Below are 22,868 nucleotides of genomic sequence, written 5' to 3' on the forward strand. Positions count from 1 at the left end.
ATAGGATGAGAAAAGATTTGAGATGAGAACAGAAAGTCTGTAGAATCCTCCATTTATTTATTGAGCCTCTATTTACCTATTTACCGAGACCTGTCCTTGGCTCGGCTAAGGCTCTGGATATAGGGGCGTGTTTAGATGAGACATTTTGCATGGAATGTTTTTACAGCCTTATTTGGATAAGAGGGTTTCCAGTAAGTGATGGTCTACCAAAAAAAAAAAAGACAGACCATATTCTATATCTATGGAAAAACAATAAGCATATGTACTAGAAATGAACAATATTAATAAAGTTTTTCTCAAGATCTTGAGACTAGTACAACCTCATATAGTTTGTCTGAGGGTAAGACTACTCCAGTGCTAGATCCTTTATTCAAGTTGATAACCAACAACCATAATAAAAACATGATTTACTCAATTATTAAACAATGATTCTGCAAACCATAGAAATAAATCATGCAGTCAGAGAATACACCAAATCCAATTAGTGCTCAAAGATTTGACTCGGAGTAATGCGCCTTTAGTCTCCACGCAGTAGGTGGCGCTTTCTAGCTTTTTGTCTATCTAAAATCTGACCGGATGCGCTCGCAAAAACACAGTTATCGAAGATGGGGAAACATTGATAACAAAAAGCCATATATTCTTTACAAATAGTATTATTTCGTGAATAAGCTACTGGAAAAAAACGTTTAGAATCTTAATAGATTAAGTAATTGTGACCTGTTTAAAAAAAAAACAAGGGTTTACAATGTCGGAGACAAGTGTTTTGCATCAACGGATAAGCTCCGTCATGGACATTCTAGCCTCCGCTGCCGTGACAGAGATTTGCAAATTAGTAGAGGATTGCTGTGGAGCGTTAAGTGTAGAAGTCTTTCAAAGCAAAGAGCAAATCAAAATGCTAGAGAAGCAACTCAGCCTGACTGAGTCGAGGTACAGGTCGGTGAGTGGCATAGAAGGGCAGACGCTTGTTACCTGTTGTTCATCGAGAACCAACAGTCCTTCATGCAATTCCCCCGCGGCTGATGCTGAAGACGAAGGTGGGCTATCGATTTGTAACTGTCTTCAGGGTTGCCAGGTTATACAACGGGTGTGTATATTCCTGAATGCTGATTGGTTAAAACTGCATTCCAGCCGGTATCTATTTAAGCAATAAGGCCAGAGGGCCACGGCTAAGGGCTGTTCTTATGCTCGCAGTAACACGGAGTACCTGGATACAGCCCATAGCCGTGGTATATTGGCCATATACCACAAACCCCTGAGGTGCCTTATTGCTGTTATAAACTGGTTACCAACGTAATTAGAGCAGTAACAATACATGTTGTCATACCTATGGTATACTGTCTGATATATCATGGCTGTCAGCCAATCAGCATTCAGGGCTGGAACCACCCAGTTTATAATCCACAAGTTGCCTCCAGCTAAATCTATGATGTTAAAATGGCAATTTACTCTGTTCCATCTGACTGTGCAATCCACTGTCTCATCAGCCCAGCCAGGCAATTTATAAACTTGATCTCCACTATAAAAAGTATCTAGACATTATCTCACATTTGTTTTAGACTAACATTTCGTTTTCAACATTGGAGATTTATATAAACCTTGCCCGACATTTGCAAAATTGTTTCAATATTCAAATTGGATCTCCTGCTGTCCCATAGTAATGAACGTGTCGGGATGAGACAGACAGGCAGGCAGTGTTTCTCAACCAGTCGAAATCATGAATCAGCTGGCATCATTTTTCTGGATATATACAAAAAAATATCAATTGAACAAATATAAAACGAAACAAGGGCAGCTAGTTTGCAGTCTTTCCAGCTTCAGTTTGAAGTGATTGTGTTTACTGTGTTGTTGGCTAGCATCTCTGAACAAGTGTCTTGACAAGTGAGCATATTTTCTATGCGAGGCGAAATTGCGCCTCATTTGCTAATTATTATGAATGTATCCAAATAAATGTCACAAGAAAACAGCTTAAACAAATGCAAATGCAGCTACTTTATTGGTAATCTGGCTGCACTTTTTGACGTGACTGTAAATTAGCCTTAGTTGGTTAGCTAGCAAGTAAGGGATAAGAACATATGGCAATGGAACATTTAGAACAAACAACTGGGTCATGTCCATAGATGCAGAACAAAAAGACTGAACGACTGGGTCGTGTCTCTAGTAACCGAACCAATAGAACGAACGACCACTCGGCTTGGGTAGCAACCCTAGATTTGTGTCAGGACTATATCTTGTGGAAAGAATAAATAGTATGAATAAATTCATAAAAATAACGTTTTAATGAAAATATGTCAATCATTATTTGAATATGTTGGTAACCCGTTGTATAAAAGTGATAATGCCCTCAAAGCCGGTGTTTGGAGGATATATTGGCACGGTTTGCAACACCCGTGTCAATATATCGTCCAAACACTGGCTTTGAGGGCATTATCACTTAAATGACTACTGAAAACTAGCTCCAGCAGCAAGAGAGGAGTTGCCACCATTATCCAATAAGTGTCTCCATAATGACAATCTAAATCCAATTGCTTTACCTTGTTCTCTGCATTTCGCCCTTTGTTATTGGTTCATGATAGTGAATGGTTAAAATGTATGTGGTTTTTTTCAGAACATTCTTGTAAAATGGTATTAATTACATTTACATTTACATTTAAGTCATTTAGCAGACGCTCTTATCCAGAGCGACTTACAAATTGGTGCATTCACCTTATGATATCCAGTGGAACAACCACTTTACAATAGTGCATCTAGATCTTTTGGGGGGGGGTTAGAAGGATTACTTTATCCTATCCCAGGTATTCCTTAAAGAGGTGGGGTTTCAGGTGTCTCCGGAAGGTGGTGATTGACTCCGCTGTCCTGGCGTCGTGAGGGAGCTTGTTCCTTGTTAATACAAGGCACATTAGTTGAAAATACAATTATTTTAGAGCAGAGTATAGAAATCCAAAAGCTCCAACAGTTTGCTTTTTGTCTTTTTATTTCATAAATTTTTTAAATTCATGTGTGGCTGCAGACTTCCATCCCTCTGAACAGTCACTTGTACAAAGTTATAGAAACTATAAGAGGAAATTCTTTCCAAGTTCACATCCCTCTTAAAATGATATACCCAAACCTAACTGCCTGTAGCTCAGGACCTGAAGCAAGGATATGCATATTCTTGATAGCATTTGAAAGGAAACACTTTGAAGTTTGTGTAAATGTGAAATTAATGTATGAGAATATAACACATTAGATATGTTAAAAGATAATCTTTGAAATGCAAGAGAAAGGCCACAATGTATTATTCCAGTTTAGGCGCAACTTAGATTTTGACCACTAGATGGCAGCAGTGTATGTGCAACGTTTTAGACTGATCCAATGAACCATTGCATTTCTGTTAAAAAAATGTTTTATCAAGTCTGCCCAAATGTGCCTAATTGGTTTATTGATACATTTTCAAGTTCATAACTGGTCACTCATCTTGCAACCTTCCAGTTACTACTCCAACTCCCTAACCACTAGGCTACCTGCCGCCAATACGTATGTCCCCATTACCAGTAAAACATCATCAAAACCTATTTCACTGTCACTGTGTCCGTTTCCATCTTGTCCAGCTGTGTCTGTAACATTTCACGTAAACCCTGTTTCTTGTCTGCATCGAAGTATCGGTCCTTGTACCTAGCATCGAGCATGGTGGCGACACAGTAAAGAGGCTCACAGAGAATGCCACCAAATCACTTGTTCACAGCCTCTTGTAGAGTACTTTTTCAAGATTTAACCCGTTGGTCTGTGTCGGCAGTTTTGTTGAGCAGGCGTTTCAATGCCATGACAGAGGGTATCACGTCTGCTGCAGCCGCTGTTGATGAGCTTATTTCTCAAATCAGTTGTTCGAATGGAGCTAGGAGTGTGTTCATGTTTCCAAGTTTCAAATATGTTCTCAAATGCCATTGAAATGGCAGCAGCGGTTTGAGAACCAGCACATTCTTGAGCATGCAATACGACTTTCCCAGTACAAAATCCTCGTCAACCCACTGTGCCGTCAGACTTGGCATGCTCATGGGGCTAACACCGCTAGTCCAAACGCCAGTCGTGAAGCTAATAACAATGACGCCCATAGCAAGTAGCTCATGGATGTGCGTTTCAACAATACTGTGCAACTCCGGTAGGGCAACATCTGAAAAATAGCGCCTACTTGGTAGTGTGTACCGGGGCTCGAGGTACTCGACCATTCGGTGAAAGCAAACATCATCCACGACAGAGAACGGTTGATTGTCAAGGGCAATGAATTCCATTATCTTGGCGGTAATGGATTTCGCCTTTGAGTTGTCTCGCTGAAATGTTCTTACTCTTTCAAATGACTGCTGGACTTGTTTAGTTGTTGGAAGTGTGTGCTTAGTATTTTTCTGCTTTTGTTCTGTGTACGTTTATATAGGTATCTACGTACGTTTATATAGGTATGCACGTCAGCTTTGACATCAGTTTTGCACATCGGCGTTAAACTAGACATCGGGCCAATGCCGATTTTTGGCGTTTTTAGCTAATATCGGCCAATTCCGATATGCTTACCGATATATCGTGCATTTCGGTGGGAAAACGTCTGTGTAGACAAAGGCACCCCCCCCCACCAGCTCCCTCCTCCCCCCCCCCCTCTGTGGGTGAGAGAGGGTCTGGTTGAAGTCATCCATTGCCTAGCCGATCTAACCTATTTGGATCCTCACAGGACAGTCATGACAAGGCTAATAAGAGTAGCTTCGCCTACTACTGAAATAGATACATGGGTTTGTCAACTAAGTCATGAATTCACTCTAAAAAGCCCAAATAATACACAAATAATTGGCCTACATGGAAAAGTGTAGCCTGGACTGTATGTGTATTGGCTACAGCCTCATGTCAACACCGATGCTAACATGAGGAAGGCGTCAGAAAAAATAGCACAAACTTTAATGAGACTTTTAATTACATAAATATAGTCTAAATGCTAGTCATGTTTGACAATTTATAATGTAGGATAGTTAATGTTAACGTCTAAAGTCTTGATTCTTTTTGACATACTTGAGGCGCAGTTCGTTCAGATGAAATGGTCATGACTGGAGAGAAAGGCCGGTGCCTGTTGCATACCTCACTCACCTTGCAATATGAGCGGAGGCAGTCAGCATTCACAGTCCTAGTCATGTTAGCAACCCATGTTGCTTGTTCCGTTTGTAGATTTCCCCTCTTTCTAAATTTCGAACACATATTTTCATCTCTGTCACACGAAACCACTCACATGTGCGGTGTGCTCTTTAGAATGGTGTGTTCCCACTAATTGCATTATCGAACATTCACACATAGCCTACTGCTTTGTGCACTTAAAATATTTAGAAATAATAGTTTCTAAAACAAAATAAACTAGCTCTAACTCTCAGTCCTTCAAAGTTCCATAGCTCCCTCCCCAGGCTCCGGGGCCGCCTCCGGGGCCTGAGAGGGTGGTACTGCTCTTGCCAGTACCTCATGTAAATCCTTTGGCAAAAAAATCCTTCAGTTACAGGAACCGCTCTGCTGTGTCCAACAATAACGTCCATCCTTCCGGACCTCTTCTCCAAGTTAGCTGTGCCATTGACCACCATTGCCATGAAAACCTTCACATGTAAGATCTCTGGGTCCTGCTGGTGAGAGGCCATCCCTGCCACCTGCAGAGAAGGCCTATCCACCACCATGGACTCTTCAGGGTCACTCAATCCCTCAACCCTTCTGCATATGATATAATCTGATTAGCCCTAACTCTTGCAACCTCTCCCTCCTTCACCCTCGTCAGACACTCCAAAGACATCGCTTCATAGTTCCCACCACATTTGCAACACTTCACATTCTCCACACTTCTACAACACATTAGATGATCTCCTCCACAACATGGACAACTCAGCTTTTCCCTTCTGCATACACTTTCCTCATGTCCAAAAGCTTTAGGAGTTACACTGCATCACTCTTGGCACAAATGCTCAGACATGATAATTCACATATCCCAACTTCACCTAGATAGGGAGGGACTCTCCGTAAAAAAAAGAACTAAAGGACACTCCTCACTTTCTCTCCATTAACCACTCGATTTATCCGACGTGGGTCAACCACTCCAGGGATATTCTTATTTTCTTTAAAGTCAACTCCCCATGAACGCCCAACGTTACCCCTTTAATCTGAGTTTTCACATTGACCGGTGCCCTGCTCCCAAGAGCTACAATACAGCAGGTTTTTCAAATCGGATGAGCCACAACACACGCTCTTTCTGCTCCGCAGAAGTACAAGAAATCAAAAGTAGCTTACTTCTCGTGATCCTCACAGCTTTAACTTTACCTAATACTTTTCCCACCAGCTGAAATATCACAAACGGAATCCTCAAGTTTGGCATTTGGGTCATCTGCTCCTCTTCTATAAACTGTATTCCTACCATGTAAGAGGACACATTATCAGAACTCAACATTTTGTTTTCCAACATAACTTAGCTCCTTTTTCCATTCTCTACACTCCATTCTTCCACTATTCCACCGCCATTAGATTGAAGTGGAAGCCATAGGAACTGCAATCTGGACCCTAATAAATCAGGTCTCCCATAGAAAACCATTGGAAAACACAGTGACCTCAAAATGTTTTTTCCCTGGATGGATTGTGCTCGGGGTTTCGCCTGCCAAATCAGTTCTGTTATAGTCACAGACATTATTCTAACAGTTTTAGAAACGTCAGTGTTTTCTATCCAAATCTACTAATTATATGCAAATCCTAGCTTCTGGGCCTGAGTAGCAGGCAGTTTACTTTGGGCACTCTTTTCATCTGGATGTGAAAATACTGCCCCCTATCCCAGAAAGGACCTAGAACTTAATTGAGCAGCTGACTAAATACGCAAGACTTGAGTTCTGGGTTAACAGAGATTACTGAAGACAAAGTTGCTCGCTGTACTACCCTTGTGTTTTTTATGGACCATTAGTGTTGTTTAGACCAGTAATGAGCTATACCCCCTCCATTATAATCATTAATCAGATTGTGGCTGTTGGTAAAAATGATTGACTTATATACGCAAACTGTTTGGGCCAATCAACAACAGCACAGATGAGTGCGAAATCCTGAACATAGGCTATCTTAGACCGCTTTTATCTTATGTCAGATCATCAGTACCTAGCTCATCAGCTTCTAACTTCTAACTCATCTTTTCTCTTTCCCTTCAGATTTCCAGCAGTTCATTGTCTCTGAAGAGGAGTTTCCCCCTGAGCAGCAGCATTATAAGCAGGAGTGGAGCCCCAGTCTGGGGAAATATAACTGGAACCCCATACAGATTAAAGAGGAACAGGAGGAATTCAGTATCATCCAGGAGGAGGAAGACTCTGTATTCACTCCTGCCTGGGTGAAAAGTGACTATGATCAGTACCCAACGCAGTCCTCACAAACCCAAAGTGAAGAGTACAAAGACAGAATGGCCTCTACTGAACAGATCAAAACAGAACCTAAGGAAGATGATTCCTCAGAGCCAACCAGTGACTCTCATCCCCAGTGCAAATTGAAGAAGACATGGACGGAAAAAGGACAAAGCTCGAATGGTAGAAAATCCATGGATCTGAAATCACCAGTGCAAAGGAGTAGTCACACAGAAGAGAAATCATTTTGCTGTAGTGATTGTGGTGAATGTTTTGCTCAGATGGGAACACTGGATTCTCATATGAGGACCCACACACGGGATAAATCGTATCACTGTCAGGATTGTGACAAAGTATTCACTCGGATTGACTGCTTCAAATTGCACAGGAAGGCCCACACAGGAGAGAAACCGCATCGCTGTGGTGAATGTGGCAAATGTTTTTCTCAAGTTGGATATCTAAACTATCACATAAAGACTCACACAGGTGAGAAACCTCATCGCTGTCATGATTGTGGCAAATGTTTCTTTCGAGTTGGTGAGCTGACACTTCATAGGAGGATTCACACAGGCGAGAAACCACATCGCTGCCAGGTCTGTGGCAAATGTTTTGCTCGCCCTAGTAATCTGAGTTCTCACATTAGGATTCACACAGGGGAGAAATCTTATAGCTGTCATTATTGTGGCAAATATTTTCGTCATAAAGGTAATCTGACAACACATATGAGGATTCACACGAGGAAAATCACATCATTGTCGCTATAGTAGCAGATCTTTCAGCACTGGCGGTAGCCACATGAGTTCATATGAGGATAATCACATGAATGATAAACTATATTGCTGTCAGGATTGTTGTAAATATTTCACTAATTGTTTGAATCTGAATTGACTGGGGAGACGGAGAGGAAGAGAGTTACAGTACTGCCATGACTAGAAAATATTTAATGACTGCCTTTTTTTTACATTGTGTATGAGCCATTCACACGGGAGGAATCTTACAAGCGTCTGTCAAATGCTTAAGTGCCAAAAGTGCATTGAATTGTCATCAGAATAGACACTGAAAAGAAACTATTTGGGTTAAGTCATGATTGCTTCAAAACAAAGCAATGCTTAAGCGGACACATGGACATCAGTCAGGCGATTGAGTCACATTTTGTAACTTCAACCTGTGAGTGGAGATACGGTCCTTGGGTGAATAATATACTCTGTCTTTTGCTATTTGTAATACTACAAATAGTTACTGTTGTTCATAGTTTTATACTTGATTACATTGTATAGTCATCTTCTTTAACTTTCCATGTGAACCCTGCACAATATCTGTCAAATAATTAATCCAACGATAGTGATAGGATTATTTTGATCTGATAAAACCCACGTTGATGCAAGCTGTAACCTAGTCTAGCTCAAACGGCCACTTGAACTGGTCCTATTGAATCCATTAGAAACCATTCGATTCCAGTTCAGCCCACTAGACACCAGTAGCCATTCTCTACCTGAACTAACGGGAATTTCACCTAGGGAATTAATACATTGTTTATGTACAGATGTATGATACCTACTTCGGTGTGTTATTGTGTGTTTTACCCACTATTGAGTACTGTCTTCCTTGTAAGTCATGATAAAACATTTTATGGAAAAGTTATAGAATGATTTCTTGAAAAGAGTGCGAGCCCTGTTTAAAAAGACCAAAAATGACTTAGAGGTCCATGTGTTTTATGACTAGTATAAGATATGTTGATAATACAATCATTTTAGCCTTTCTTATTCATTTTACAGTTTCATGTGACATGACTAACTTTGAAATAATTACACTTGACCTGGAAGTGCTTCATTACTCTTGTTGGCTTCACAGGTGACAAACAAGCTAGCTATAGGCGTTATCTAAAAAATGTTTAAAATTGGAGTTGAGAGTGATTTTTAACCAACGATGTTGATTCATGCCTAGGCTTTTTTTATGCCTAGGCTACATCTGGCAACCTGCTTCTGCATCATTTGTAGCCTGAACAGACGCTAGTGATCGCTGCAAGGTTATTATAGTTTTGTGATTTAATATTAGTTTTTTATTTTGATTAGAAATTCAGTTTAGTTAGAGTTAGTTTTTAGACTTGATTTGCTAGTTTTAATTTTTTTGAGTTTTGATAGAAATGTTTATTTCGTTTTTATATTTAGTTTGTGTTAGGGACAGAAAGTAGCCTATGTGTGGGAGGCTAGAAGACATTTGTTGTTGGCCTATAGTTTGTTTTCTTAGGATGTCACTTATTGCCACTGGGTGCTGTACTATATAAGGTGATGGGCCTGGACCATAGACATAACATCTCTGTATCTGTCACGATGGCGTCTGTGAGAGAATGGGTGGTGCCATTGAGGCCACCTCATCTTAAAAAGTACATTTTCTTCTTCACGAGTAAAATTCATAGGCTCCTGATGACCCGGCTGTCAGGACTCCAACTGGGTCGTCAGGTCGTGCCAAACAGGTCATCAGGAGGGAACTGACAATGAATTGGGAAGTCCCGGCGAGTTGACGAAAGCAAAATGGCGGAAGTCCTCAATGGTGCTGCCCATGCTAACACAGGCTTTTGGCCAGTAGAGATAAGTATTCCAACCCTTTACTCAGTACTTTGTTGAAGCACCTTTGGCAGCAATTACAGCCTCGAGTCTTCTTGGGTATGAAGCTACAAGCTTGGCACACCTGTATTTGGGGAGTTTCTCCCATTTTTCTCTGCACAGCCTCTCAAGCTCTGTCAGGTTGGATGGGGAGTGTTGCTGCACAGCTATTTTCAGGTCTCCAGAGATGTTGGATCGGGTTCAAGTCTGGACTCTGGCTGGGCCACTCAAGGACATTCAGAGACTTGTCCCGAAGCCACTCCTGCATTGTCTTGGCTGTGTGCTTAGAGTCTTTGTCCTGTTTGAAGGTGAACCTTCGACCCAGTTTGAGGTCCTGAGCGCTCTGGAGCAGGTTTTCATCAAGGATCTCTGTACATTGCTCCGTTCATCTTTGCCTCGATCCTGACTAGTCTCCCAGTCCGTGCCGCTGAAAAACATCCCCACAACATGATGCTTCCCCCACCATGCTTCACCGTAGGGATGGTGCCAGGTTTCCTGTAGACGTGATGCTTGGCATTCAGGCCAAAGAGTTCAATCTTGTTTTCATCAGACCAAGGAATCTTGTATCTCATGGTCTGAAAGTCCTTTGGGTGCCTTTTGGCAAACTCCAAGTGGGCTGTCATGTGCCTTTTACTGAGGGGTGACTTCCATCTGGCCACTCTGCCATAAAGGCCTGATTGACGGAGTGTTGCGGAGATGATTGTCCTTCTGGAACGTTCTCTCATTTCCAGAGGAAGTCTGGAGCTCTGTCAGAGTGACCATCGGGTTCTTGGTCGCCTCCCTGACCAAGGCACTTCTCCCCCGATGGCTCCGTTTTTGGCCAAGCAGCTAGCTCTAGGAAGAGTCTCGGAGGTTCCAAACTTCTTACATTTTTAAGAAAGATGGAGGCCACCGTGCTCTTGGGGACCTTCAATGCTGCAGCCATTTTTTGGTACCCTTCCTCAAATTTGTTCCTCGACACAATCCTGTCTCGGAGCTCTACGGACAATTCCGTCGACTTCATAGCTTGGTTTTTGCTCTGACATGCACTGTCAACTGTAGGACCTTATATAGACAAGTGTGTGCCTTTCCAAATCATGTCCAATCAATTGAAACATCTCAAGGATGATCAATGGAAACAGGATGCAGCTGAGTTCAATTTCGAGTCTCACAGCAAAGGGTCTAAATACTTATGTAAATAAGGTATTTCTGTTTTATTTTTAATACATTTGCAAAAATGTATTCTAAAAACCTGTTTTTGCTTTGTCATTATGGGGTATTGTGTGTAGATTGACGAGGGGGGAAAAAAACGTTTTAATACATTTTAGAATAAGGCTGTAATACATTTTAGAATAAGGCTGTAATGTATCAAAAAAGTCAAGGGGCCTGAATACTTTCCCGAATGCACTATCACTGACTAACCCCTTCAAATAGGGCTAATAAAAATAAAATAACACTTCTTCACAAATCTATCAGTTCACAGCCAGCCTGTGCATGTGTGTGTTCACCCAAACATGATTTTCTGGTTTATCAAATCAAAGTTTATTGGTCGTGTACACAGATTTGCAGATGTTATCACAGGTTCAGTGAAATGCTTGTGTTTTTAGCTCCAGTTAATACATAATCCAGAACAAATGTACGAAATTCAGAAATATCAAAACGAGCAATGTCAGAGACTGGACTATAAATATACTGTGATGACATATAATGTATATACACTGAGTATACAAAACATTAAGAACACAACATTTCTAAATATATAATACCACTTTGACATTATGGGGTGTTGTATGTAGGCCAGTGACAAAAAAAATTGCAATTTAATCAATTTTAAATCCAGGTTTTAACACAACAAAATGTGGAAAAAAAGTCAAGGGGCGTGAATACTTTCTGAAGGTGAATCCATATACTTTTCCAAATACTTTTCTTTCTGCAGGTGAATCCAGGTGAAAGCTATGATCCCTTATTGATGTCACTTGTTAAATCCACTTAAATCAGTGTCAATGAAGGGGAGGACAAAGGTTAAAGAAGGATTTTTAAGCCTTGAGACAATTGACACATGAATTGTGTGTGTCATTCAGAGGGTGAATGGGCAAGACAAAAGATGTAAGTGCCTTTGAACGGAGTATGGCATTAGGAGCCAGGCGTACCGGTTTGAGTTGGTCAAGAACTGCAACACTGCTGGGTTTTTCACACTCAACAGTTTCCTGTGTGTATCAGGAATAGTCCGACATCCAAAAGACATTCAGCCCACTTGACACAACTGTGGGGGAAGCATTGGAGTCAACATGGGGCAGCATCCTTGGCCCATGGGGAGGGGGGAACTCAATTTCATGAAGGTGTTCTTAATGTTTATTATACTCAATGTAAAAATATATACATATAATGGTGTGTAAAGACAGTATGGACAGTATATGTATAGAAAAGGTGTGTACAGCAGTAGTTATATAGGATGAGCCATGACTAGAATACAGTATATGCATATAAAGTGGGTAAAACGGTATGTAAACATTGAAATTTAATAATGACAGCAGTCTCTAAGGTGTAGGGTAGAGTACCGAGTGGTAGCCGGCTAGAACAATGACTAAGGCTAGTGGTGACTGTTTAACAGTCTGATGACCTGGAGATATATTAGCTGTTTCTCAGTCTCTCAGTCCCAGCTTTGATGCACCTGTACTGTCTTCTCCTTCTAGATGGTAGCGGGGTGAACAGGCCTTGGCTCGGGTGGCTGAGGTCCTTGATCTTGTTGGCCTTCCTGTGATACTGGGTGCTGTAGATTTTCTGCGTAGGGCTGAATGCACCTCCTGGAGAGCCCTGCGGTTGCATCTGTAGTAATTTGGGGGGGTCTTAGGGGCCAAGCCAAATTTCTTCAGCCTCCTGAGGTTGAAGAGGCGCTGTTGCTCTTTCTTCACCACGCTGTCTGTGTGAAGGGACCATTTCAGATTGTCAGTGATGTGCATGCCAAGGAACTTGAAGCTTTTGACCCTCTCAACTGCAGCCCCGTCGACATGGATGGGGGCGTGCTCTCTGTTGTCTTCTGTAGTCCACGATCAGTTCCTTCATTTTGTTGACGTTGAGGGACATGTTATTTTCCTGGCACCACTCCAACAGGGCTATCACCTCATCGTTGGTAATCAGGCCTACCACTGTTGTATTGTCAGCAAACTTGATGATTGACTTGTAGATGTGCCTGGCCACACAGTCATGGGTGAAGCAGTGAGTACAGTAGGGGGCTGAGCACGCACCACTGTGGGTCCTCCGTGTTGAGGATCAGCGTGGGGGAGGTGTCGTTGCCTACCTTCACCAGTTTGGGTCGGCCTGCCAGGGTTTCCAGGACCCAATTGCACAGTGATGGGCTTGGAGGGCACTATGGTGTTGAAGGCTGAGCTGTAGTCGAACAGCATTCTTACATAGGTATTTCTCTTGTCCAGGTGGGATAGGGCAGTGTGTGTCGTCTGTGGATCTGTTTTGGCGATATGCAAATTGTAGTGGGTCTAGGGTGTTGGGTAAGATGGAGGCGATATGATCCTTAACTAGCCTGTCAAAACACTTCATGATGACAGAAGTGAGTGCTACGGGGCAACAATCATTTAGTTAAGTTACATTGGCTTTCTTGGGTACATGGACAATGCTGGAGATCTTGAAGCAAGTGGGCACAACAGACACGGATATTGAGAGATTGAATATGTCCGTAAAACACTCCAGGCAGCTGGTCTGCACATGCTCTGAGGATGTGGCTCGGGATGCCGTCTGGGCCGGCAGCCTTGCGAGGGTTAACCTACTTAAATGACTTACTTGCGTCAGCCACGGAGAAGTAGAGAACACAGTTCTCGTAAGCGTCGGGGGCTCGATGTTGTTTTCCTCAACGGATAAAAGGTGTTTAGCTCGTCCGGGAGGGAGGTGTCGGTTTCCGCAATGTGGCTGGCATTCCCTTTATAATCAGTGATTGTCTGGAGTCCCTGCCACATACGTTTCGTGTCTGAGCCGTTGAATTGCGACTCCACTTTGTCCCTGTACTGTCGTTTTGCCTCTTTGATTGCCTTACGGAGGGTCGTAGCTGGTCTATTTGTACGTGTCCATGTTCCCAGTCACCTTGCCATGGTTAAAGGCGGTGGTCCATGCAAATCCGGCAATGTATCCACGGTTTTTGGTTTGGATAAATTGTAATCGACACAGTGGGAACAACATCCTCTATGCACTTCCTGATGAACCCTGTCACACCGTGTATACATCAATACTATTCTGAGGCGACCCGGAACATTTACCTGTCCACGTGATCGAAAAAAATCTTGAGCATAGATTCCGATTGGTCAGACCAACGTTGAACAATCCTTACCACAGGAGCTTCCTGTTTAAGTTTCTGCCTATAGGTGGGATGGAGCAGAATGGAGACGTGATCGGATTTGCCGAAGAGAGGGCCTTGTAGCCGTCCCAGAAGGGAGAGTAGCAATGATCCAGCATCCGTTGCGTGTGTAGCACAGGAGATGTGTTGATAGAATTTTGGTGCAGCATTTACCTGCCAGATTCAGAAGCTTGAAAACCTCATTCGGGAAAAAAAGCTTAAACAGTCAAAGTGTGTTCAGAATTCAACTTAGGCATGTACACACAATGTAAATACATGCATATACTTACTGAACTCGTGTGCATGTTTACATGGTTTTGCACATGCTTCAGGTGATAGTTATCTGAATACACTACCAGCGCTTTGAGAAGTTGGTTTAATTATACTTTCCTGTGGATATTCTTTCAGAAATTTCGACCCAACGAAGGAACAACAACGCAGACAACCAGTAGAGTAAGTTCAAATGTAATTGTATTGTATATTCCGACTTGTAGAGGACCATTTCCAGAATCAAACACTGTAAAGTCAGACGTTAGTGTATTTAAGAAATGTACTCGTCTGGTGTCCAGGCAAGTACAATGTAGGCAACATATGACTTACAGATAATTTGATTCAGGAGACCTCTAAAACAATGTAACTTTAACACTGGATGAAAAACTGAATGAATTACACACTACATGTACACTTAGTAACCAGTTTATTAGGTACACCCATCTAGTACTGGGTTGGACCACCCTTTGCCTCCAGAACAGCCTGAATTCTTCAAGGAATGGACACGTTGCTCAATTGGTATCAAGGGACCTAACATGTGCCAGGAAAACATTCCACACAGCATTACACCACCAGCCTGTACTGTTGACACCACTGACACCAGGCAGGATGGGGCAATGGACTCGTTGCTAACGCCAAATCCTGACTCTGCCATCAGCATGACGCAACAGGAACCAGGATTCGTCGGACCAGGCAATCCTCAATTCTCCAGTGTTGGTGATCGTGTGCCCAGTGGTGGAAAAAGTACCCAGTTGTCATACTTGAGTAAAAGTAAAGTTACCTTAATAGAAAATGAATCAAGTGAAAGTCACCCCTGCAAAATACTACTTGAGTAGTTTTAAATATACTTTTTTGGGGTGGGGGGGTTACCCCAATTTCGTGGTATCCAATTTGGTAGTTAGTCTTGTCTCATCGCTGCAACTCCCGTACGGATTCGGGAGAGGTGAAGTTCGAGAGCCGTGCGTCCTCTGAAAAACAACTCAGCCAAGCCGCACTGCTTCTTCACACAATGCTTGCTTAACCCAGAAGCCAGCTGCATCAATGTGTCGGAGGAAACACCGTACACCTGGTGACCGTGTCAGCATGCACTGCATGCAGCCCGCCACAGGAGTCGCTAGTGCGCAATGGGACAAGGACATCCCTGAAGGCCAAACCCTCCCCTAACCCGGACGACGCTGGGCCAATTGTGCACCGCCCCATGGGTCTCCCGGTCGCGGCCGGCTGCGACAGAGCCTGGACTCGAACCCAGAATCTCTAGTGGCACAGCCTTAGACCACTTTATTATTTGTATTTATTTACAGATGGCCAGGGGCACACTCCAAAACCATTTACAAATGAAGCATTTGTGTTTAGTGAGTCTGCCAGATCAGAGGGATGACCAGGGATGTTCTTTCGACCATTTTCCTGTCCTGCTAAGCATTTGAAATGTAACAGGTGCTTTTAGGTGTCAGGGAAAATGTATACAGTATATTTTATTTAACTAGGCAAGTCAGTTAAGAATACATTCTTATTTACATTGATGGCCTACCAGGTAACAGTGGGTTAACGGCCTTGTTCAGATTGAAAAATGTTTACCTTATCAGCTCGGGGATTCGATCCAGCAGCCTTTCGGTTACTGGCCCAATGCTCTAACCACTAGGCTACCTGCTGCCCTTTAAAAAAAAGTACAATATTTTCTTTAAGGATATAGTGAAGTAAAAGTTGTCAAAAATATAAAAAAGTACAGATACTATTTAAGTAAAAATACTTTAATGTACCACTGCATGTGCTTCCTGTTTTTATTTGATAGGAGTGGAACCCTGTGTGGTTGTCTGCTGCAATAGCCCATTCATGACAAGGACCGACCAGGTGTGTGTTCCGAAAGGCCGTTCTGCACACCACTGTTGTACCACGCCATTATTTGCCTGTTAGCTTGCAAGATTAGGTTTAGGCTGACCCAAATTATTAGACTGGTCCAGATTTTTTTTTTTGTCGAGCAGTAGCATATATAGCTTTTTTTATTCACGCCCATCTCAGTGAAATAATCCATTGTGGAGGCTGTGGGGATTGCACATTCCAAGAAAATGGGGAGTGTGGCTGCACAATGCACATCTCTCTCCAGAATGCACTCTCCCGCCAATTTGTGCACATTCATTGTGCGAATTTGATTGTTAGTATCTATCAATTCCTGATTACATATCACCAGTAGTACATTTGCCATTAATTACTATACTTTATCTACAATGTTTGTTTGGTTACGGTAATGTCTGTTAATGCATTCAGTATTTATATATTAATTATATTATTTTACTTTTAGATGTGTATTGTTAGATACTACTCTCACTGTTGGATCTAGGAACACAAGCATTTTGCTACATCTGCTAAATATGTATATGTGACCAATTAAATGTTATATTATTCCAGCCTTTTACCGTTCTCATTTGGACTGGACACGTTTGCAGCACGCACAACCTATGGTACACTCGTGAGAAACAAGTTTGTTTGTTTCATTCCATTTACGAGTTTTGTCAATTTAGTCATTGTCTTTTGTTTGGTGCGTTCCTGTCAATGTTGAGTAGGGACGCACACCTGATTTACGCATTGAAGTAGGCCTATAGGCTACCTGGCCTGCGCACAAATGTGCCTATTTGGGGATCTGATAGCGTTTATGATTGATTGGCTTAATGCACCACCACTAATGAGCAGTGGCGCTTCTCAAATTAATGTTTTCTTCACCTCAAACAGCAAGGAAACAAAGTCTGTTTTTACATCCATTGAAAATGACAATTCCTAAATGTATTTTTATTTTTTATCTTTCCAGCTCTCTCCCTTTCGATAACCACTCAGCGTGAAAGTGAAAAGTGTCATTCTCTGATCCAGTGCCTACCAGATTACTTGTTTCTTGCGCAAATAACCTACAGCTTGGTCTGCATGTGAAACTTGGGGCCCAGAATATTTTTTACAATGTTGCAAGGAGCTTCAGGCTGGTCCCAAGTTTTTTTTATTTATTTTTATTTCACCTTTATTTAACCAGGTAGGCAAGTTCAGAACAGGTTCTCATTTACAATTGCGACCTGGCCAAGATAAAGCAAAGCAGTTCGACAACATACAACAACACAGAGTTACACATGGAATAAAACAACATACAATCAATAATACAGTAGAAAAAAATAAGACTATATACAATGTGAGCAAATGATGTGAGATAAGGGAGGTAAAGGCAAAAAAATGCCATGGTGGCAAAGTAAATAAAGTATAGCAAGAAAAACACTGGAATGGTAGATTTGTAGTTTGAAGAAAGTTCATATAAATAATATGGTGCAAAGGAGCAAAATAAATAAAATAAATAAATACAGTAGGGGAAGAGGTAGTAGTTTGGGCTAAATTATAGTTAGTTTATACAATGTTTCAAGTTCCTTACAGACAGGCCATGCATAGCCAATGTGATTTATAACAATGGAAATTACTTTTTAGGTTTGTATAATTTTCATTTAGATTTGGATACAATTGACTAACCACATGACAATGATTTTGAGATATGTTATTATAAATGAAATAAAACAACTGTTCCACGAACATGTTCATATGAAAAACATAACTTGCATGCAGATCGGTAGAAATGGTAAGATAAATTGAGAAAGGTTGCCGACTCCTCGTGTAGCCTATTACCGGCATCTTCAGGAGAGTAATGGCATCTGCGAAAGCAAGCAGGAGCGAGAGGAGAATGGTTGGGTCAGGTTACGTTTTTTCCCCCTTCTGGTTATCTTGGTCTTTGGCTCCCTCTTGAGTCAGTGTCTTATTTAATCAAACTGAGCTTAAAGCATCCTATTAAAAAACAGGTTGTGTCTATATATGGAAAAATACATTTAAAAAAATTCAACCTATTATTAGATTATTTTTCTTGTCAGGGACAGCCCTACCTAAGTCAATCGTTTTCCCCATTGTAACTGAATGCCTCGATGCTTGTCTGCCTACTTTATATAGCAAGTCACACCCATTTGTGAACTGGGTGGTGTACCTAATAAACTGGCCTCTGAGTGTATATCACATGTATCTACAGACTAAAATCTGATCTGCAAGATACAGCTTCCACTAACACCACAGGGGAGACGGACACTAGAGGATAGCGAATATGATACCTAAACAAAGATCATTGAAATGTATGTGCCTCATTCATTGCCACAGATCTTATCTGCACCAGGCTGGCAAGAAATGCTTTAAAAAAATATTAGAATAATAACAATATTGCTGTCCAGGTTGCTTTTCATGTTCTCCCACTTTTCTGCATAAAAGTGGAGTTTTAGGGGATAGTCATTATTACACCTGACAAAGAAATCACATCACGGATTCCCACCTGTCCCATAAATTTGGTAAAAGCTACTCATGATTAGGTTTGAAAGCGTAGGTATCATCAGCTTTTTGACAGAGGTAATGACAACCTGTAAATCTTTTAGTCTGGGCACCATCTTGGGCTCTCCAAACATCCAGGGTAGTAGTCTGGCCACAAAAGAGCAGGAACCTGTGGAGCTAGCATAGAACGATGTTGTACACAATGACCTGAATGGTCATACCAAGTATCATTTAGCGATTTGATTTGGAATTTTAGGACCACTAAGTATTTAAAAAAAGTAACTTTTTGGGGGGGATGAAACATTGAATTTGGCCTTACTGCCATTAGCCCATAGAAAGGTATTGAATAACAGATTTATACATGGAAAAACAGTCAACAAAATAAATCAAAAGGAAGTTTGTTTTGAAATGTCTGTCCTATATCAGAGATATAAGTATCCAGATGATTTTTTTTTGAACATTTAACCCCTAGGCACCAAACTGCTACCATAAAAAAAAAGTTAAACTGGTACCGGGCTACCTTCAGACGAGGCTTGTGGGCGCCCTAGAGTTATTGGTCATCCAAAATTCCATGACCGTCACAGCCCTTTCGAATACTAATGTCCGTTACATATTCCAATAGCGTACAATTATTATTATTTGTTTGGTAGCGTTAGCTAGTGCTAGTTGGCTGTACAAAACTGGAGTTTTTCATCCTATAGCTTTCTCTCCAAATCAAATCAAATGTATTGGTCACATACATGTGTTATTGCGGGTGTAGCGAAATGCTTGTGCTTCTAGCTCCGACGGTGCAGTAATATCTAACAGTTTCACAACATATACACAAAATACACAAATCTAAGTAAGTAATGGATTAGCTTTTTCTTCGTCTTTTTAAATATTGAGCTAACATGCAATTTTATTTCCATGGCTGATCAAAATCAAATTTTCTTATGCTCTCGTCTCTCTGCAGCAGGCATACAGTATATTGAGCAATATGTTTGGAACATCGAATCACAATAGATATAGAAATCGTGAGAATCACAATACATATATCGTGAGATACTTGACAATTCCAAGCCCTAATGCCTACCCAATTAGCAAGCTCCACTAAGCCACTAGTGGTCGCTGTTTACCGGTCTTTGAGGGTCCCACTATCATTTGGAAGGATATTGTACATTGGCTAGCAAACTAATTTCCCTAATACCAGTGAGTACATTAAACATCCTCCATTCAGGCTGCAAAAGGCACCAGTGTCCTCCTTACTAACTTAAAATGGATAGAGGCAAAAAAACTAAAACGGACAGAATATGCCTACTGTCTTAATAAAACTATTTTCCACGACAATAGCACAGTTCAAAGTTCATGGCCAAATCCTCCAAAAATCAACATTTATTTGATTTGGCATGACTTAAAGGTGATTTGGCATTGCACAGTTGCCTCTATCACTTCCATTAATGTTTTTAGCTAGTCGTAGTATAAGTTTGCAGACTACTTTCAAGGTGAGGAACCAACTTGCATTACACTGTAAAAGGCTGAACTTATCCTGCAACAGAGACCCCATTGTCTTACGTCAGATAGCACAAACATCTACACTGTCAGTTGAGGAACGAGCACCGCCTGACATAAGACAATGCAGAAACCCTCATCTTATCAGCTTTTCAGTTCTAATTCATCCTTTCTCCTTCCCGTCATATCTCCAGCAGTTCATTGTCTCTGAAGAGGACTTTTCCCTTGAGCAGCAGGAGTGGAGCCCCAGTCTGGGACAAGATGACTGGAACCTCATACAGATTAAAGAGGAACAGGTGGAATTCTGTATCATCCAGGAGAAGGAAGACTGTATTCACTCCTGCCTGGGTGAACTCAGTCCTCACAAACCCAAAGTGAAGAATACGAAGACAGAATAGCCTCTACTGAACAGATCAAAACAGAACCTAAAGGAAGAGGGTTCCACAGAGAAAACCAGTGACTCTCAGCCCCTGCACAAATCGAAGAGGACGCGGATGCAGACAAAAGGAAAAAGCTTCATCAGCTCCAAGGGCAAAAATTCGATGGATCTGAAATCACAAGTGCAAAGAGTTGTCACAGAAGATACATCTCATCACTGTCGGTGATTGCCAATCTTAGTAAAACATTTGCCACAACCTAAATTTGCACATGAGGAATCACAAAGGATAAACCATTTTGTTGTAGTGATTGGTGAACTCAGATGGGAAAACTGAATTCTCATAGGCTCATGATACGGTTTTGTTCCCGAGTGTATCGCTGTGATTGTGGCAAATGTTTTCCTCTGTGGGTATATCTGGATTCTCATATAAGGACCCACACGGGAGAAATCATATCACTGTCAGGATTGTGACAAATGTTTTGCTCGAGCATGTAAGTGTCATAGGAAGATCGACACAGGAGAGAAACTCATTCACTGTCGAGACTGTGGCAAAGGATTCACTTGGCTTGATGTTTCTAATCGCATAGGAAGACACGAGAGAAACAGCATCACTGTGGTGAATGTGGCAAGTGTTTTTCTGAAGTTCGGTATCTGACTTATCACATGAGGATCCACACAGGGGATAAAATATGTAGGTGTAATGATTGTGGCAATTGTTTTCATTTTGGCACTGGTCTGAAAATTCACATAGGGGAGAAATCATATCACTGCCAGGTCTGTAGAAAATGTTTTGCTCATAGTGCTAGTCTGAGTTCTCACATTAGGATTCAAAAAGGGGTGAAGCCTTATTGCTGTCATTGTGGCAAATCATTTCTGCTGGCCAGAATCTGACTACGCATATGAGGGAAATCATATTGTTGCTTCATTAGCAGATCTTTGAGCACTGGCAGTCACGAGAGTGCATATAAGGATAATCAATACACCATTTTGCAGTCAAGATTGCTGTAAATGTTTCACAAATTGTTCCAATCTGACTCACATCAACACCATCATCCCAGAAACCCTGGACCCACTCCAGTTTGCATACCGCCCCAACAGATGATGCAATCTCTATTGCACTCCACACCTGGACAAAAGGAACACCTATGTGAGAATGCTATTCATTGACTACAGCTCAGCGTTCAACACCATAGTGCCCTCAAAGCTTATCAATAAGCTAAGGACCCTTGGACTAAACACCGCCCTCTGCAACTGAGTCCTGGACTTCCTGACGGGCCGCCCCCACGTAGTAAGGGTAGGTAAAAACACATCCGCCACGCTGATCCTCAACATAGGGGCCCCTCAGCGGTGCGTGCTCAGTAACTCTTTACACCACTGCTACTCTCTTGTCATCTATGCATAGTCACTATAATAACTCTACCTACATGTACATACTACCTCAACTAACCGGTGCCCCCGCACATTGACTGTATCTTACCCCCCTGTATATAGTCTCACTATTGTTATTTTACTGCTCTTTAATTACTTGTTACTTTTATTCTTAGCCGTATTTTTTGGAAACTGCATTGTTGGTTAGGGGCACGTAAGTAAGCATTTCACTAAGGTCTGCGCATGTGACTAATAACATTTGATCTGGCATATGAGACCAAGGGGAGAAACCACATTCTACCGTGACTGCTGCACATCTTTCACAATTGTCTGTTATTTGACATTGCATATGGAAATTCACAGGATAAATCTTACACACGTCTGTCATGCTTTAGTGCCAGAAGTACATTGAATAGTCAAAGAAAACCCACAGAGAGAAAAAAAAAAATGTATACGTCAAATGATTGCAACAAAGCAAAGCCTAATGGGACACGTGGAAAGAATGCACAGAAACATGACTGTGCCCTGTGTGGGGGAAAGGGCATCAAAGATTGAGAGGCACATTTTGTGAGTGGTGACGACAGTTCTCGGGTGATTAAGATATGACTGGGTGTTTTAAGACTACCAATATTGTTTATAGTTTAACTTACAATGTGAACACTGCCAGACAATCACTGCACAAGTGGGCTCTTATCAAAGCTTGGTGGTGGAGGGATAACCTACATTTCTTAATCTGTCAACACATTCACATCTCC

At 41.6% G+C, this 22,868-nt stretch overlaps 1 protein-coding gene across 2 annotated transcripts; it reads left to right on the forward strand.

Moving 5' to 3' along the window:
• Positions 1–514: 514 nt before the first annotated feature.
• On the forward strand, positions 515–21,445 carry LOC115196059 (zinc finger protein OZF-like). 2 transcript variants are annotated; one of them, XM_029756559.1, is made up of 3 exons: positions 515–1,034; positions 7,170–7,841; positions 20,564–21,445. In XM_029756559.1, the coding sequence occupies exons 1-3, from the start codon at positions 746–748 to the stop codon at positions 20,575–20,577; spliced, it is 975 nt and encodes a 324-aa protein (XP_029612419.1). In that variant the 5' UTR covers positions 515–745; the 3' UTR covers positions 20,578–21,445. The 2 variants fall into 2 exon arrangements, with proteins under 2 accessions (XP_029612419.1, XP_029612418.1); XM_029756558.1 differs by lacking the exon at positions 20,564–21,445 and having other exon boundaries at positions 7,170–8,996.
• Positions 21,446–22,868: the final 1,423 nt, after the last annotated feature.

This window comes from Salmo trutta, chromosome 6 (assembly GCF_901001165.1).
Source record: "Salmo trutta chromosome 6, fSalTru1.1, whole genome shotgun sequence".
Taxonomy (NCBI): Eukaryota; Metazoa; Chordata; class Actinopteri; order Salmoniformes; family Salmonidae; genus Salmo; species Salmo trutta.

What these genes read in the sequence shown, in the direction of transcription:
- LOC115196059 (XM_029756558.1), top strand. Translation starts at nt 746, where the DNA reads ATGTCGGAGACAAGTGTTTTGCATCAACGGATAAGCTCCGTCATGGAC. An exon ending in GGCTGATGCTGAAGACGAAG is followed by an intron (nt 1,035 to 7,169) that starts GTGGGCTATCGA and finishes CTTTCCCTTCAG; the next exon opens with ATTTCCAGCAGTTCATTGTC.